General features: G+C 35.5%; 3 protein-coding genes across 4 annotated transcripts; 1 reads left to right on the top strand and 2 right to left on the bottom strand.

The window, feature by feature from the left end:
- Positions 1-2,419: 2,419 nt before the first annotated feature.
- Positions 2,420-4,466, top strand: LOC107482191 (cold-regulated 413 inner membrane protein 1, chloroplastic). The gene is made up of 6 exons (XM_016102596.3): positions 2,420-2,772; positions 2,855-2,989; positions 3,088-3,183; positions 3,406-3,470; positions 3,993-4,062; positions 4,150-4,466. The coding sequence occupies exons 1-6, from the start codon at positions 2,597-2,599 to the stop codon at positions 4,310-4,312; spliced, it is 705 nt and encodes a 234-aa protein (XP_015958082.1). The 5' UTR covers positions 2,420-2,596; the 3' UTR covers positions 4,313-4,466.
- A 628-nt stretch (positions 4,467-5,094) lies between these two features.
- LOC107482164 (PLASMODESMATA CALLOSE-BINDING PROTEIN 3) lies at positions 5,095-7,295 on the bottom strand. Its single transcript, XM_016102563.3, has 4 exons — positions 7,130-7,295; positions 6,401-6,859; positions 5,758-5,797; positions 5,095-5,657 (listed from the first exon to the last, which is right to left on the bottom strand). Exons 1-4 carry the CDS (start codon positions 7,185-7,187, stop codon positions 5,417-5,419), a joined length of 798 nt encoding a protein of 265 aa, XP_015958049.1. The 5' UTR covers positions 7,188-7,295; the 3' UTR covers positions 5,095-5,416.
- Positions 7,296-9,072: 1,777 nt separating this feature from the next.
- LOC107482189 (carboxyl-terminal-processing peptidase 1, chloroplastic) lies at positions 9,073-13,883 on the bottom strand. 2 transcript variants are annotated; one of them, XM_016102594.3, is made up of 12 exons: positions 13,363-13,883; positions 12,828-12,947; positions 12,263-12,400; positions 11,872-11,976; positions 11,606-11,774; positions 11,270-11,346; positions 10,833-10,877; positions 10,518-10,601; positions 10,188-10,226; positions 10,010-10,072; positions 9,750-9,879; positions 9,073-9,655 (listed from the first exon to the last, which is right to left on the bottom strand). In XM_016102594.3, the coding sequence occupies exons 1-12, from the start codon at positions 13,795-13,797 to the stop codon at positions 9,600-9,602; spliced, it is 1,461 nt and encodes a 486-aa protein (XP_015958080.1). In that variant the 5' UTR covers positions 13,798-13,883; the 3' UTR covers positions 9,073-9,599. The 2 variants fall into 2 exon arrangements, with proteins under 2 accessions (XP_015958080.1, XP_015958081.1); XM_016102595.3 differs by lacking the exon at positions 9,073-9,655 and having other exon boundaries at positions 9,751-9,879; positions 9,979-10,072.
- Positions 13,884-14,360: the final 477 nt, after the last annotated feature.

The following is a 14,360-nucleotide window of genomic DNA, read 5'->3' on the forward strand; positions in this document are numbered from 1 at the left end:
ATCCATTTCAAATTCTTCTCTGGATTGATTTTGATTCCTCCAAAGGTGAAGGTTATGGTGATGAAGGAATGGCAATGAGGTGGTTTGTGGCAGAGGTGGTTTGTGGCAGAGAAATGGAGGTTAGATCGGAGAGTGTTCATGTGATGCGAAGAGAGAGATGGGGGATGATGGTAGCAGTGGTAATGATAAGGGTATTTTGGGGTTTTTAGATAATTTTTTAGGGTTTGGATAATTTTGCTTGTAAAAATCATTTTTCATGGGTACAAATGGTAATTTTCTTTTTCTATGAGTAGATATGTCAGCGTTTTCAACTTTCGTGGGTACAAATGGTAGTTTACTCGAATTATTAATTCCTCCTTGGATCAAGTTTTGAAAGCAATTGATATTGTCGAATTGTTTGAGTTGTCATTTCTATCAACTCCCACAATCCATGGCCAGCTGCAAATGTCATGGCCTTCTCACTTCCAAAACCCTTCTTGATCCAATTAAAAAAATATTGCTCAGTGAAAAAGGTTGCGTCAATAAAACCTAATATCCTCCATACTTTCTCCACTTTGAGGCAATCCCTAAGACAGTGAAAAACATTTTCTTGATGGCACCAACAATGTTTGCAACTATCAGAGCTTGTCATATGACGACGGTGCCATATAGTTGCAGTTGGAAGGACTTCGTGTAAGCTCAACCAAATTAGGATAGTTTCCAAGGCCATTTCCAATTCGAACCAGTACCCCAAGTCACTGTGCACTCTAGTAGCCAGTAATAACCTAATTTAGTTGAATATTCACTGTCATTCCGCAACCAGCCTGCCTCGGCGTTCGTAGCTTGGTCTCTTCCATAACACACAATCTCCATTGCAATGCGTTTTGGAATATGTGAATAAATACGACTAAGTTCCCAATTGTTATATTATCTGTAACACTAAATCACACATAACTTTACGCTATAGTCGTAAATCAAAATTGGTGAGGCATCACGACACAAAAACAAAAGATACATATATATTACTTGAAAAATAATATAGTTAGGAGCATGTGAAGAAAAGACAAACAAAATAGTCAATCGTCATCACACACGTAAAACACTAACATAAGTAAATGTCGTGTTCAAAAGTTATATATATAAGGTCTAGAATAGGATACATAATAGTTACTAGTCTCGACCCTAAAAAAAATGCTGGTTAGAATATTATAAAATAAAAAAAATATACAAAATAAAAATCATGTTTTCTCCAAATAAAAATCTCTAAGAAGAAATATACAATAAAGTTTTTAAAATGGAAAAAGTTTTAAATAAGTTTAAATAAACTTCAAAAAGTTTTCTTCGTTTTGCTAAACCGGATCCTACACACTCAGCGAGGTGCGTCATGTCTTGCATCTGAGAAATAGAAAATTCACAACAGGTGAAAATCCAAAGGTTCTCAGTAGGGTAATAGTTCCAAATAAAGACTACATAAAAAAATATGGACTAGGCAATTTTAATCTCCAACTTTACAGAAGTTCAAACCTAAGTTTTTAACTAATCTTAGCAGGATTAAATCTTTTAAAGTCTCAGCTGTATATACACGTCTAGTCTCATTTGTTTCCGGTACATCATCATTATCTTTCGTCAATCTTAAGATCTCTTAGTCATATATTCAATTCAGTAGGATCAATCACAATCACAAAGTAAATACAAAGCAATCACATTTAAGCATAATTAGAATAAGTAGTCCAGCTAACAGTTAAGCAGCATAATCAACTAGGCAAACTAAAGATAATTATGCACACCAAAATTATAGCAAACAAATGTACATGATGCATGCCTATCTTATTAGCCGTGAGTTCACGTGTTGGTTATAATGTCAGGCCCGACACATCTGATAACTAATCCGAACATCGTCTCTCTATTGCGCATCCTTAATAAGTAATAGTTTCATGTCTTATATAATACAATCTCGCAGAAAAAATACCTTATTTACATCTTGTAAGAAGAATGTTCTGTATACCTCGCATAAATTATTAAAAAGAAAAAAAAATTTGGAAAAAGCTAAAAAATGTTAGGGCTAAATAGAAAAAAAAAGACTAAATTGGATTTAAATTATAATTTTGCCATTTAAACTAATTAATAATTATTATATACTTCTTATGATAATTATATTAGTATTAAATAGTTGAGTCATCACCAAAAAATTATTCAAAAATTATTATAATGTCTGAAATTCAATCTAAAAATTATTATAATAAAATTAAAATTTTAAAAAATAAATTAAATAATCTCGTAAATCTCAAGAATTATTCGAAAATTTACTCATTTAATCATCAAATTAGTCTATAATCAATTAATAGTTGAGGTGATCCCAAGTATCTCTCTCATCATTGCATCTTTATCTTATGCACACGTTAACGGCTGAAATCGACCAACAACTATTACTAATTATTAATCAGTAATCACCGATTACTACAGTAAGAAGCAGAATTAGAAAGTGTCCTTAATTAACTCGGCAGTTAGCTCAACTGCTCCTTCGCTTCACACACTGCAGTTTCCTCGCCTGAGAATCCCGGAATTAGAACAGAACAAACAAATCTAGTTAATCAACCATTACCAAAAAGGAAAAGAGATGTTGTCTTCTTCAGCAGTTTCTCTCTCTTCATCTGCAACAACTTTCTCTCTCTACAATACCAAAAGGATCGTGAGCACTGCTGGCAGCAGGGCTTCATGCCTCCCTATATCTTCTTCTCCTCCACTCTCTCTCTCATCGTCGCTCTCCCTCTCCCATGCCTTCAATCCCCTCAGGTAGGTCACTAACTAACTCCATTACTTCTCCCTTCCAAAACGACCTCGTTTCGCATCTGATTTTATTTATTTAACTATGCAGCTTAAGGTCTTTGATCGCTCAACGTGATGAAAGGATCGCCAAGTCGAGGAGCAGAGTCCGAGGTGTTAATGTTGTTTGCTCTGCCGTTCCTCTCACCTTTCGCGATTTGCGGTGGATCTCCACCGTTTCTTCTGTGTACGTACTTCCATTTTCATCTGCATATATTTAATTCAATTTCATGTTAAATGATGGAAATTTCAGGTGTGGATGATGGATTTTTAGAATTTTCACAGGGTTTTGATACTGGCAAGGGGCACCCCTGTGCATAAATCATTCCTTGTTCCATTGTTTGCTTTGCAAGCACCTGCTGCTGTCATTGCCTGGATCAAGTATGTCTAATTATTTTTTATTTTGTGGCCTCAACATATGTTTAGAATTGGTTTTCCTCTGTTTGTTCAACAAAATTTGTGGAATCTTATTAATTATTCATTTATCCTATTTGTATTATTTGTATACCAAGAGTTTTAGATTATTACTCTCTGTATCAACTGTGTTATTGTCTACATTTTTTATTTCATCAAGATGTTTTACACAATTTGGATATACGACAGAGGTACATATGGTGTGTGGTTGGCATTTGTAGCACTTCTGGTTCGACTCTTCTTCTATATTCCTGGTATGTGCTTCCTATCCACCCACACTTGGACACGTAAATGAAATATAGGAAATCTAGAAAGAGTAAGAGTAAACTTTTTTTTAATCGATAATTATTGCAATGTTTTAAACCAGAAGCACTTACATAAGTAAATAGACACCATCACACCATCCACCGGTAGATCTGCAGATATATCTGGCTCATATTGGATTGACCTCAATAAAAGCTCAAAGGAAGGTTATTATTCTTCTTAATGAAGAAAATGAGTGTTGAACCTCTTGACAATCAATTGAAAGTTCAACTGTGCTAATTGTTTTCTTTGCTAAATACTACTACTCATTTAATAAAATGTTTTTTTTTGGGGGTTGGGAATTGCCCAAGCTAAGCTCCGCCACTGGGTATAGCCATTATTTTTGGAACCTTTTGATGGGCTTAATATCTTATTTTTGCTGTAAATAATGCAAATAATTCCTATTTATTTTGTTCTTCACACTTTCAAAAACTAATTGAATAAAGATTTTTCTGCTGGATCTTTATTTCAAGGTGAACTTGAGTTGCCATTTCTAGCACTTCTCTTGGTCATCCTTTCCCCTTATGAGGTCATGAGATTTAGGTAAGCAAATCCATCCTTTTGGGTTTTGAGTTCATCAAGCCATTGCCTCTTCTTCATAAAACGATTCAATGTTGTTGTCTTTGTCAGGGACACAAAAGAAGGTGCTATCATTTCATTATTGATTGCAGTGTATTTGGCTTACCAGCATTTCTCAAGAACAAGTTTACAGAAATCACTTGATCAAGGTTCAATTGTTGCCACCATAGCTGTTGTTTGTATCACTATTGCATCTTTGTTGCTTCTGATCTGAGTTGCTTTAGAATGATGTAAACTCATAATATGTTGTACATAATAATGCCTGTCAGTGGTGATCATTGTGTAATATATCATATCTGGATTCTGTACTTTTTCCACTAATTATTGCTGATTCAAATAAAGAGGTTAGGTTTGTTTTGTGATAGAAATTGGCATTCAGAGAATGATTTTATTTACATATCACTGTAGAAGCTAGTTTTATTCTTAGATTGCTATGAACCTATCATAACGCAGTTCTCTATTTTACCCAAGTTGTCTCTACTGCATTTTTATAGATTGCTAGAACATATATGAAAATGCTGCTCCTGATATTTTGTTTTATTCTAATATGGTTCACCAAATATCAAAGCATTGTGTTAGAAAGTGATGGTACTATTCTTCGTTTTTTTACGGGTGTGTTTGTTTGCACTTCTGGCTACCATGACTGAGATTACTGTATCACGATTCCACCTCAAAAGAATGGTTCCTTGAAAATTGAAAAGTGTAGGAAGTTTTCAATTTACGCATTTTAGTAGAATTCCTTACTAGTGTTACCTAGCCAAATTAAGTTGCTTGCTATCCCATTGCACCAAACGTCAGAAGTTATTTCGAATGGTTAGGCAGCTTTTTGTATAATCTACCACTATTTTGGTTAGCCAAAATGAAGCCTGCATGCTGACATAGTTAAATATATGTGTGTCCGTGACTGCATGTGGTGGATAAGGTATATTTTTGTTAATTACATGTGGAGCTTCGCTCGCATAATTAAGACTAACCTGTTTTAGCCTAACCAATATATTTTCAGAAGTGAAGTAATGTATTTATTTCACTAAATTAAATGGCATGCTAGCTGATATTAGTTACAGGGATTCTCTATGGAAGAGAAAACTAATACTGCAGAAAAACTTCCTACGAAGACCTATAAATCTTTTTGGCTCTACTGTATTTCTGGGGATTTATGATCAACTAACAGCCATACATAGATGAAAGGTAATAATGGTACTAATTACTTTAAGGGAAATACTTGTTGACTTGGAGTCCTTGAAATTTCGCAAAAACTGCTGGAAGACAGTGAAATTCCAGCTTATCACTTAAAGAATGGCTGGATCTTGTTTGCTTTCTAAATAAAATTTGCTAATTGAAGTGGTACAAGGAGACTGCATGCGACCAACAGCAGCAAGGAAGAAAAGGCAGTTGTGGCTGCATTGGGGCTTTCTGTTGGTTCTGAACCATAGACTGATGATCCACCTGGCATTGTCATATCTGGTGGAGTTGGGGTCATAGTAGTTGCTGGACTTGGTGGACTTTCATATGTTGCTGGTGGCGGGATGACATCCGTTGGTGGTGGTGGCGTGCTTGTGCTACATTGATAATATTAACATATTAATACTCACAGGATTGCATACTGATATTATTCATCATAGGGTGTGAATAAGAGGTATAGGTGCTGTAAATCCATACCTTGTTGAAGTGGGTGATGCCCAGTGGCAGTTCCCAGTACCTGCAATGATATTAGATATTATTTTCTGTTTTTAATTTAGAGAAGCACATATAATAGGCATGATAAATCAGGAGTTATTGGCCTTCTAGTCCAAACAAAAAACAGTGACTAATTGAACTCTACAATCCTTGGACAGGAACTCAGAAAGCTAACTAGATTGCTGAAACTTTTAGGACATTAATCCATCACCAAAAAGGACTGAATAGACAGCAGGTGGGGGATTGAGCAGCTACTGAAAGAAGGGAACTTATTGTCCATAATTCTAGGAATGACTTAACTTGATTCCTTCAAGCTATGCACCACATAGCAAGGTAAAGGCATATTTGAGATAGAAACAAGATTACGGGGTAATCAAACTAGAATAATTCGTTTATTTTTTCTGTTTTGGTCCCTAAACTACATCTTGATCGTCCTAGAAAATTTTTGAAAAATATTCATTTTTCACAAAGACCCAGTAGATATGATACATTGGCAATACCACATAACCTTTAAGATTTTGGAATTTGTGTTATTTTATTTTAGGTTTTTGTTGTGATCCCAAGAAGAAAAGGAGAACGAAGTAACTAAGATTTGAGTTTGCTTGGAACTTGATGAAGTTCTTACTTGGATCATTGTTTGATAATGTTGCTGTTCCTCCAAAGTCACAGCTGGTAGATACAGGATTCTTCTGGAAATATTGATTGAAAGCATAAGAAGCATGGTCACGGACAGTGTTTGGTTCATAACAGGAAGCTCCTGGTTGAATTGCTGAGCAGTCTGCACCTCCATAACCACAAGCGTAGTCAAGGGCAACCTGTAGAGTAGTGTCTGAGGCCCCTTGTTTAGCAACACACCATTGCCCACCTGATGATGACGTAGGAGTGGTAGTTGGGGTTGTAGGATTTGTGTTTGTGGTTGGGGTTGTAGGATTTGTGTTTGGGGTTGGGGGGTTTTGCCCTGTGGTGTCTGGTGCTTGATATGTTGGGTTTGTCGAAGGATTTGGATTTTCTGTCCCTGGAGTTGTAGGATTGACTATAGGAACATCATCCAGTTGTGTACCTAAACCATAGGATATTCTTAAACCTGAAAAGAGAAATCAACAAAAGATCATGTTAGACTCTTCAATAAGTCAAATGAAAAGAAGTTGATGAAACTTAACCAGTCAACCCATATCATGGATCAATATATGTGAATCATGAACTCAAATTTCTTCTTGTTGAATGCATAGGGTGCATGACTATGATCTCAGAATTGAAAACTGCCATTATTAACACTTGACGATGAACTAAATCATATTTCCAATTGATGATGGCTTCCATTTTTTATGTGCACAAGAGAGATTAGTAATGTTACCTGAGCTGAATATAAGGCAGATGGAGAATAATGCCAGGTGCAAACTTCTAGTTCCCATTCCTGAAGGTTGGCGCTCTCTGATTGGATTGCAGATATTTTCTTCTTAATTTTGGAGGAATGTTTACGAGCAAAGATTTATTATACAAGGTAATCACCTTAGATGTTCCTGTGCAGAAGAATTTTTTTTCTTTTAATCTACATCTATATATTATAATATAAGAAAAACCTGAAGAATCATAGCTTTCTTGGATCAAAGAGAGAAGAAAGAATATAGGCAAACTTGAGAAAGGAGGCATTGGATAGTTGAAATAAACAAGCAAGAGAAGGTGCAAAAAAGAGATTAACAAAAAAAAGGGTGCAAGGCAAAGTTGGAAAAGGCAAAAGGGTGATCTGTTTGAGATTAAACTTGATGCTTGAGGAGCTGCAATCTATTAATATAATTAATATGACGGTGATATATGGGCAAGGTTCTTTCTCTTTTTGTGAAACTCTTTTCCTACTGTTTTATGGGACTGGAACAAAAGCTAAAGCCTATACCCTCTGATTTTGTTGCCTTTCAGGGTTTGTGATGAAGAATGTTGTCTCCTTTCAATTCTTGTTATCCTACACCTCTAAGACACAAGCCTTTTTTTCCTCTCCGATTTGAATAAGTAGCTCCTCTGAAATGTTTTCTACGATTCCTTTCCTCAGTAACTCGAGTTATCTGATTGCAGCCTTGTCCAACAAGAATCTGGGTTGTTCATGTCATTCTTAAGCTACCTTGTCCCAATGTTCTAAGCAGTCTACAGCAAAACTCAATTGCCTTATTCTTCTATTAATAATATTGGCAAAAAAAAATACAATACATAAATTAATAAAAAAGGAAAACACTTGTGGAAAAGTGTAATGGATTATCTGGAGTTTAGTTGCAGAGAGATACTTCTTTCTTTTATTAATTTATTTATTTTTATTTAATGCAAGGATTATGCTGCAAGTAGAGACATAAAAAAAAAGGTTAGGCCTCCTATATAGTAGTTATGTAATGGAAATCTTTAACAATAATAATATAAGATGTACCTACCTTAAGTTTTGAATTTGTAAATATTATTCGACAATTAGTTGCATCAAAAGAAAGATTATTCAGCAGATCATTTGTGAACTAGGAGAAAAAATGTTTAGGTGATTAGCTATGAGTAAGAGTTCATATTATATGACATCTTAGTTTTACGGGTCATGAATAAATAGTAAGTAAAATACAGTAAAGCTATACAACAAACAGATGACAAGAGATTTGCCTTGTAAACATGTAAAGTTCTACATTATGATATATGAACAAGCGATGACAGGAAAATTGGCATCATGCTTTTCGCAACATAAAATCAATAATATGTCAGTCATGGGCCTCATTCAGCACACAACATCTTGGAAGAACATAATAATAAGTTCAAGAAAAATGTTACCTGTACTTACGGTGGAGGAATGATTCGAAATTGGTTTTTAGATTCAGCTCTCTTATATATTTTGTTCCTGTTAGTTTTTGGCTATTTGTAGTCATCCCCACTACTGAATCTTAATAGTAATTCTGATCACAACTGAATCACAAATTATGTCATTTAAATGAAAAAGGTCAATTAATATCAAATCATGCGAAGGTTTAAATTTTTATTTAGTGTTGATTCAAATGGAAACGTTAAATGGATACTCTATTCAAATTTATTTTTTTATAAATGATATATATTTTGTTATAATGCTATTATTTTCAGTTCATAGTTAGATATTATATTATAATAATCATTCATTTACTTTTATCCATCAATTCAATTCTTTTAGTCTAATAATCCAATAACATACTTTAAATTCATACTTTTAAACACTGATGACCAATTGATGGTCAAAAACAATAAATTCTAACAACCTCTTAGTATTCCTCTTTAGAAAAAAAAAAACATTAATGCATCGAAAAATGCAAAACCGTAATAACTTATTATAACCAATATGAATAATACAACCAGTTTATGGATATGATAATACAACATAACCAATTTGAAGAAAGGGGAGAAAATATACACCAAGGGAAAGATGAATGGTTAATTTGATATAGTTTGGGTTTCCTATGTTAGTAAGTATAAGTTAGTTCGGTTCTGCACTGATACAATTTTGCTTGCTTCCTGAGTTCACTTCTCACCCCCATATCCATTATTCAACAAGGTTCAAGAAATATAATTGAGGTTCATCTTGATTGACACACTTACAAATGTTCAATAATCAAAGACCAATCCCTCACCAATGAATCCTGGTTGTTGGAACAGCTTTATGTCGATTGCCATTGTGATCAAGAAGATTATGCAGACCGTTTGGACATTCCATCTATTATTAATGTTGAGAGCAAGTAATGTTCATGGTATCTTCCAGCAAGTAGATTCTTCAAAAATAGCAATCGAAGCAATAAAACCTGATTGAGTGTTTGCAACAGAATACAAAGAAACCTGTATTATCCTTGGTGATGAATACTACATTGCGAAAGATGTCGGTTGACGTCATCCCAAGCTGCAATTATGGGTTTAAGATCATGAAAGCCATATTATTATATCACCATTTGGTTATGAAGGGGAGAAAAATTGTAAAAGAGAAAATGTTCTACCTGGAAGTTTCTGGAAGTCAGGCTCTATGCCATTGCCATTTATGTCCATGTGATTCGGTGTTACATATTTACCAACAGTGATAACCACACCAGATCCATCTTGAAGCTCAAATACAGACTGGATTAAGCCCTATTGAAAGCAATGTGATTTTTTGTTTAGAATAGACGCATTCAAATGGACATTGAGACTCTCAAAACCAAAAGGCAGAACGAAAATGTAGACTTCTACATTTTCAGGGGTTGTGAGCAAATTCATAAACCTTGCCAAACGTGCGTTTTCCAACAAGAACAGCTTTACAATTATCATGAAGTGCAGAAGCAACCTGAAATAAGCATCACCATGTACAGTATCATAAGTAAGAGTTAAAAAACAGTTAAAAATGGCAGTTTGTGAGTGTGTCTGCGAAAAAATAAATTGTAAGATATTGAGGTCCTCACTATTTCACTCGCACTAGCAGTTCTGTCATTTACTAAAACCTGCAAGGATTAGAACCAAGAGCCTTGTCATGTGGTCCACAGTAAGAGAATTTTAATAATTAATTACACGTAATTACCATTCAAAAAGGAACTATTTTTTAATGATTGTTTTTACAAAAGAAAGCCATCTCGTGTTAGATTTTTTAATGCTGTATTCTAATTAATATCATATTACTACCAAAGTTCATGAGACAGGCAGCTAGAAACCAATGAAAAGCAGCAATTGAAGAGTGCATATATTTGGTAGTAGTTAGTTTAATGATAAAAATGAACAGATGGAGAAACATTTACAATAACAGGAGCTTGAACCAAAGGAGAAGTATCTGTAACAATAACTTCTTGGAACTGTGGATCTCTCCCGACGGTGTAGATGACCTGCCATGAAATCATTATAAAAGGACAAGTAGGTGTTAAGCAATGAACGGCAAAAGTATCACCAAGCATCCTACATTACGTACGGTCTGAGGAAGGGCCCAAAGGGTCTAATGTAGACAGCCTAACCTGATGCAAGCATCACATGGAAACAACTAAAGTACTACATAATCAGAGCAGATTTACCCTTAAATCAGAGCCATGTACTGAGTAGCAAACAGAAAACAAACTTACCGTGTCTCCTTCGCTGAGGAAAAGCTTTGCAATTTCAATTCCAGCCTAAATAAGTTAAAAAGAAGCAACAAAATTAGATCATTTCAAAACCAAAGTAAATTGCACTCAATATGGAAATAATTTATGAAAATAAGTTTTATTTTGTCACAGCATTTCCTGCAATTCACAAATGCCAACAGGCAAATATGTACTGATCATTGATCAAGTAAATGAAAATAAATTCTACAAGTCCTCAAAGAAACAAAAAACTGAAAGCTAGCTGTTATGCTCCAAGTCAGTTTTCAAGTTCTTCATATAATTTACCTTAAACACGTCAAATTCAAAAAGAAAAGAGGAGAAGAGAAAAAGATAGAATTTCATTTCTCATATAACATACGATTAGGATGAAATATTTATCCCAACGAATCACCAAAAGGGGTATAGCATGGAAAAGCAACCTGTACTAGCCCACCAAGATTGTCTCTAAGGTCCAATATGAAATATGATGCACCCATGCCTTGAAGTCGCTTCATTGCTGCAAAATTCATAATTTAAGTCATAAAAGGACAGTAAATAACTATTTGGATATCCATACAAGTGAATATAAGGATCCAAAGCAGTTGCCATTAACACAAGTTAAATACATAAAATAAAAGAAACAAGGTACCGATATTTGGTTGGTTCAAGTGGTTTCACACTTCCTTTATTTTATTTTCTTTTTGAGCAAGACTTAAGTTCAAATTTTGTTAGTCTGAACCAGAAAAAAAAAAGTTGCATAAAAAAGTAACCCTGACCAATAACTAAATCTTTTCTGGCCAATGCATTGAACTCTTTGAGGCGTATGTACCCAACAGGAGTAGCACCACCATCCATTTGTTCCAGCCGATAAAAGACTGGTGTTCGAGCAACAAGTTGCCGCTGGACTTCTACTAATTCAACAGGACCACAGTTGCCATGCCTTACCTGAGAATAGTAGTACCAGAATCAAACCTGGACAACATCAAACCTACAGAAAAGACTAGAGTAGGTTCCAAACTAACTTGGAATCAGAATCCAAAACCTGAATAGTGACAGAAGTGCCATTAGGACCTTGCAATATGGACGATGCTTCAAATGCTGATTTTCCCTTTAACTCCATGTTGTTGACAGCCAATACTTCATCCCCCTAGCCAAGCAACCGAAAGAATAGAAAACATGTTTTATGAACAGTAGTTCTTAGTACATATGCCACTCAACAATTCCAAGAGAGACAATAAATCAGGAAAGAGTTTATGCCAATAAATGTCAAAGATGGAACAATAGGTTGTTCTAATGCCCAAAAGAACAAATCAAATTGTTGATCAAGACAGCAATTCTGTCCAGTGCTATACCATGTTGCAATTGTAACACATAGCAAGCATGTTTTAAAAATCGATATTAAGAGAGTTACTTTCTAGAGTTGTCTTTGTTACCTGTCTTACACCAGCAGAATAAGCAGGGCCATCCAATATGATTCCAAGCACTTTCAGTCTGGGTTCTCCATTTTCATCAGGAATTTCCCTAAGGTTTATTCCAATACCAGTCATGTCATACCTCGCCATCTTGGAGAACTTTTAACAGTGAAAAGAAATCCAAATGCCATTAAGTAAGAAATGTGAGAAGCACAACGTTATAAGCTAGTAGTCTGTATATTATATCATTATACAGAAGCAAAGCAAAGAAAAACTATGAAATCATCAGATTGATGATGCAAGAATCCAACTACTCGAGAGATAATAATTTGGATTCTGTAGAAATTATGAAATATATACATATTGCACAGGTGTGTGTAAGTCTGCATTTGTATGTATTTATATATGCTGATATGCATGTATGTATGTTTCTTATGTACATCCCTTTTTTGAATTAGATCATGTAGGGATAGTAAAGCAAGCATCAGCGAGCAATTCAAGCCATGTGGCTTGTACCTCAAGACATCTCATGACACAAAGAAAAACCTCCAATGAACAAGACCATGAAGTTCCTAGAATCAATTACCTCCTCAGGGGAAAGAAACCGCGTATAAGGATCACCCAAGCTGGCAAGCATTCGCTTGATTATCTGGTGTGCCTTTGATCTTGTCTGAATGGAATTACTCAACAGATCCTCCCTTTTCAGCTGGAAACAAGAAATGCTATTAATATAAACACAAAACCATCAATATAACACACTGGCATCATAATAACAGTGAATTAACATTGAAAATACCCACTTTTGGAGTCTATACGAATTGTGGAGCACATAATCTTCAAAATTTTCTTTTTTATCTCTCACCTTGATTTTCTTTTTTCTTTGACTTTTTTCCTTATGTACGTTGTCCAAATGACAAGATTCACATTAACAAGATTGTTTAACATTAACACATAATAAAGAAGCAAACTTGGGTTAGAAAACGTAAAGGGTGTAAACAAAAAAATACCAGCCATCAAGGTTCATCACTGTGGTCTAATGTCTATGGAAAAAACGGAAAAAAGCCAAAAAGCTGCAAACTTTTGAAGTGGGGTGGGTGTGATTCTGTGATGCAAGTTAATACCTGCCAAGCATCCTGCGACCAACGGTGGCGACCAGCATCAAGAAAGCTGTCATTGACAATCTGCCAAGCTTCTTGAACAAGCCCTTCATTGGTGACAACCTCAGGAAGCAGCTCCTCTTGTCGTGTCTCAACAACATCATCACGGCATGTTTGAAGGGAACGTGGTGGAGGTTCAAGAAGTGCAGAAGTGGCGGCAGAAGAAGAAGGAAGAGGAAAAGGCAAGGAGAAGAACAAGCCAAAGGATAGGGCACCAGAGATAGCTCCAATGAGTGTGCTCTGGACCCAGTTACTGCTGCAGCAAAGGATTCTTGGATTTGCGGTTGGGATCGGAAGTTGAGGCCTTGATAGAGAAGAAGAAGAAGAAGAAGAAGAAGAAGAAGAAGAAGGTCTTGAAGAGGGAGTTGGGAGTTTCAGGAAAACACAACAGGAACTCATCTTTTTGGAACTGTGTTACACACTTGAGAGTAAGGTGTTGTTTATCACTCACTCTGCTCCATCACACATCATCAATTTTTGATAATGTTAACAAAACCCATTTATCTGATATGTCTTTAATTGTCCAGTGAACTACCAACTTGGTCCTGGTCCTGTCCATTCTTTAGAATGATAATCTGTTCATGATACAAAGTGGTTTGTGTGGATATTTTTCTATTAACTCTGAAGCAAAAATAGACAACAACAACAACAACAAAGCCTTGTCCCACTAAGTGGGGTCGGCTACATGAATCAAACGACGCCGTTGTACTCTGTCATGTATCATGTCTACAGAGAGACCGTTTACATGTAGATCTCGTTTGACCACCTCATGGATGGTCTTCTTAGGTCTTCCTCTGCCTTTCGCCCTTTGTCCATCTTCCATCTCATCCACCCTCCTGACTGGATGTTCTATCGGTCTTCTTCTCACATGTCCAAACCACCTGAGGCGCGATTCAACCATCTTTTCCACAATAGGTGCTACTCCAACTCTCTCCCTTATATCTTCATTCCTTATTTTATCC

The sequence above is a fragment of the Arachis duranensis genome, chromosome 3, assembly GCF_000817695.3.
Source record: "Arachis duranensis cultivar V14167 chromosome 3, aradu.V14167.gnm2.J7QH, whole genome shotgun sequence".
Lineage (NCBI taxonomy): Eukaryota > Viridiplantae > Streptophyta > Magnoliopsida > Fabales > Fabaceae > Arachis > Arachis duranensis.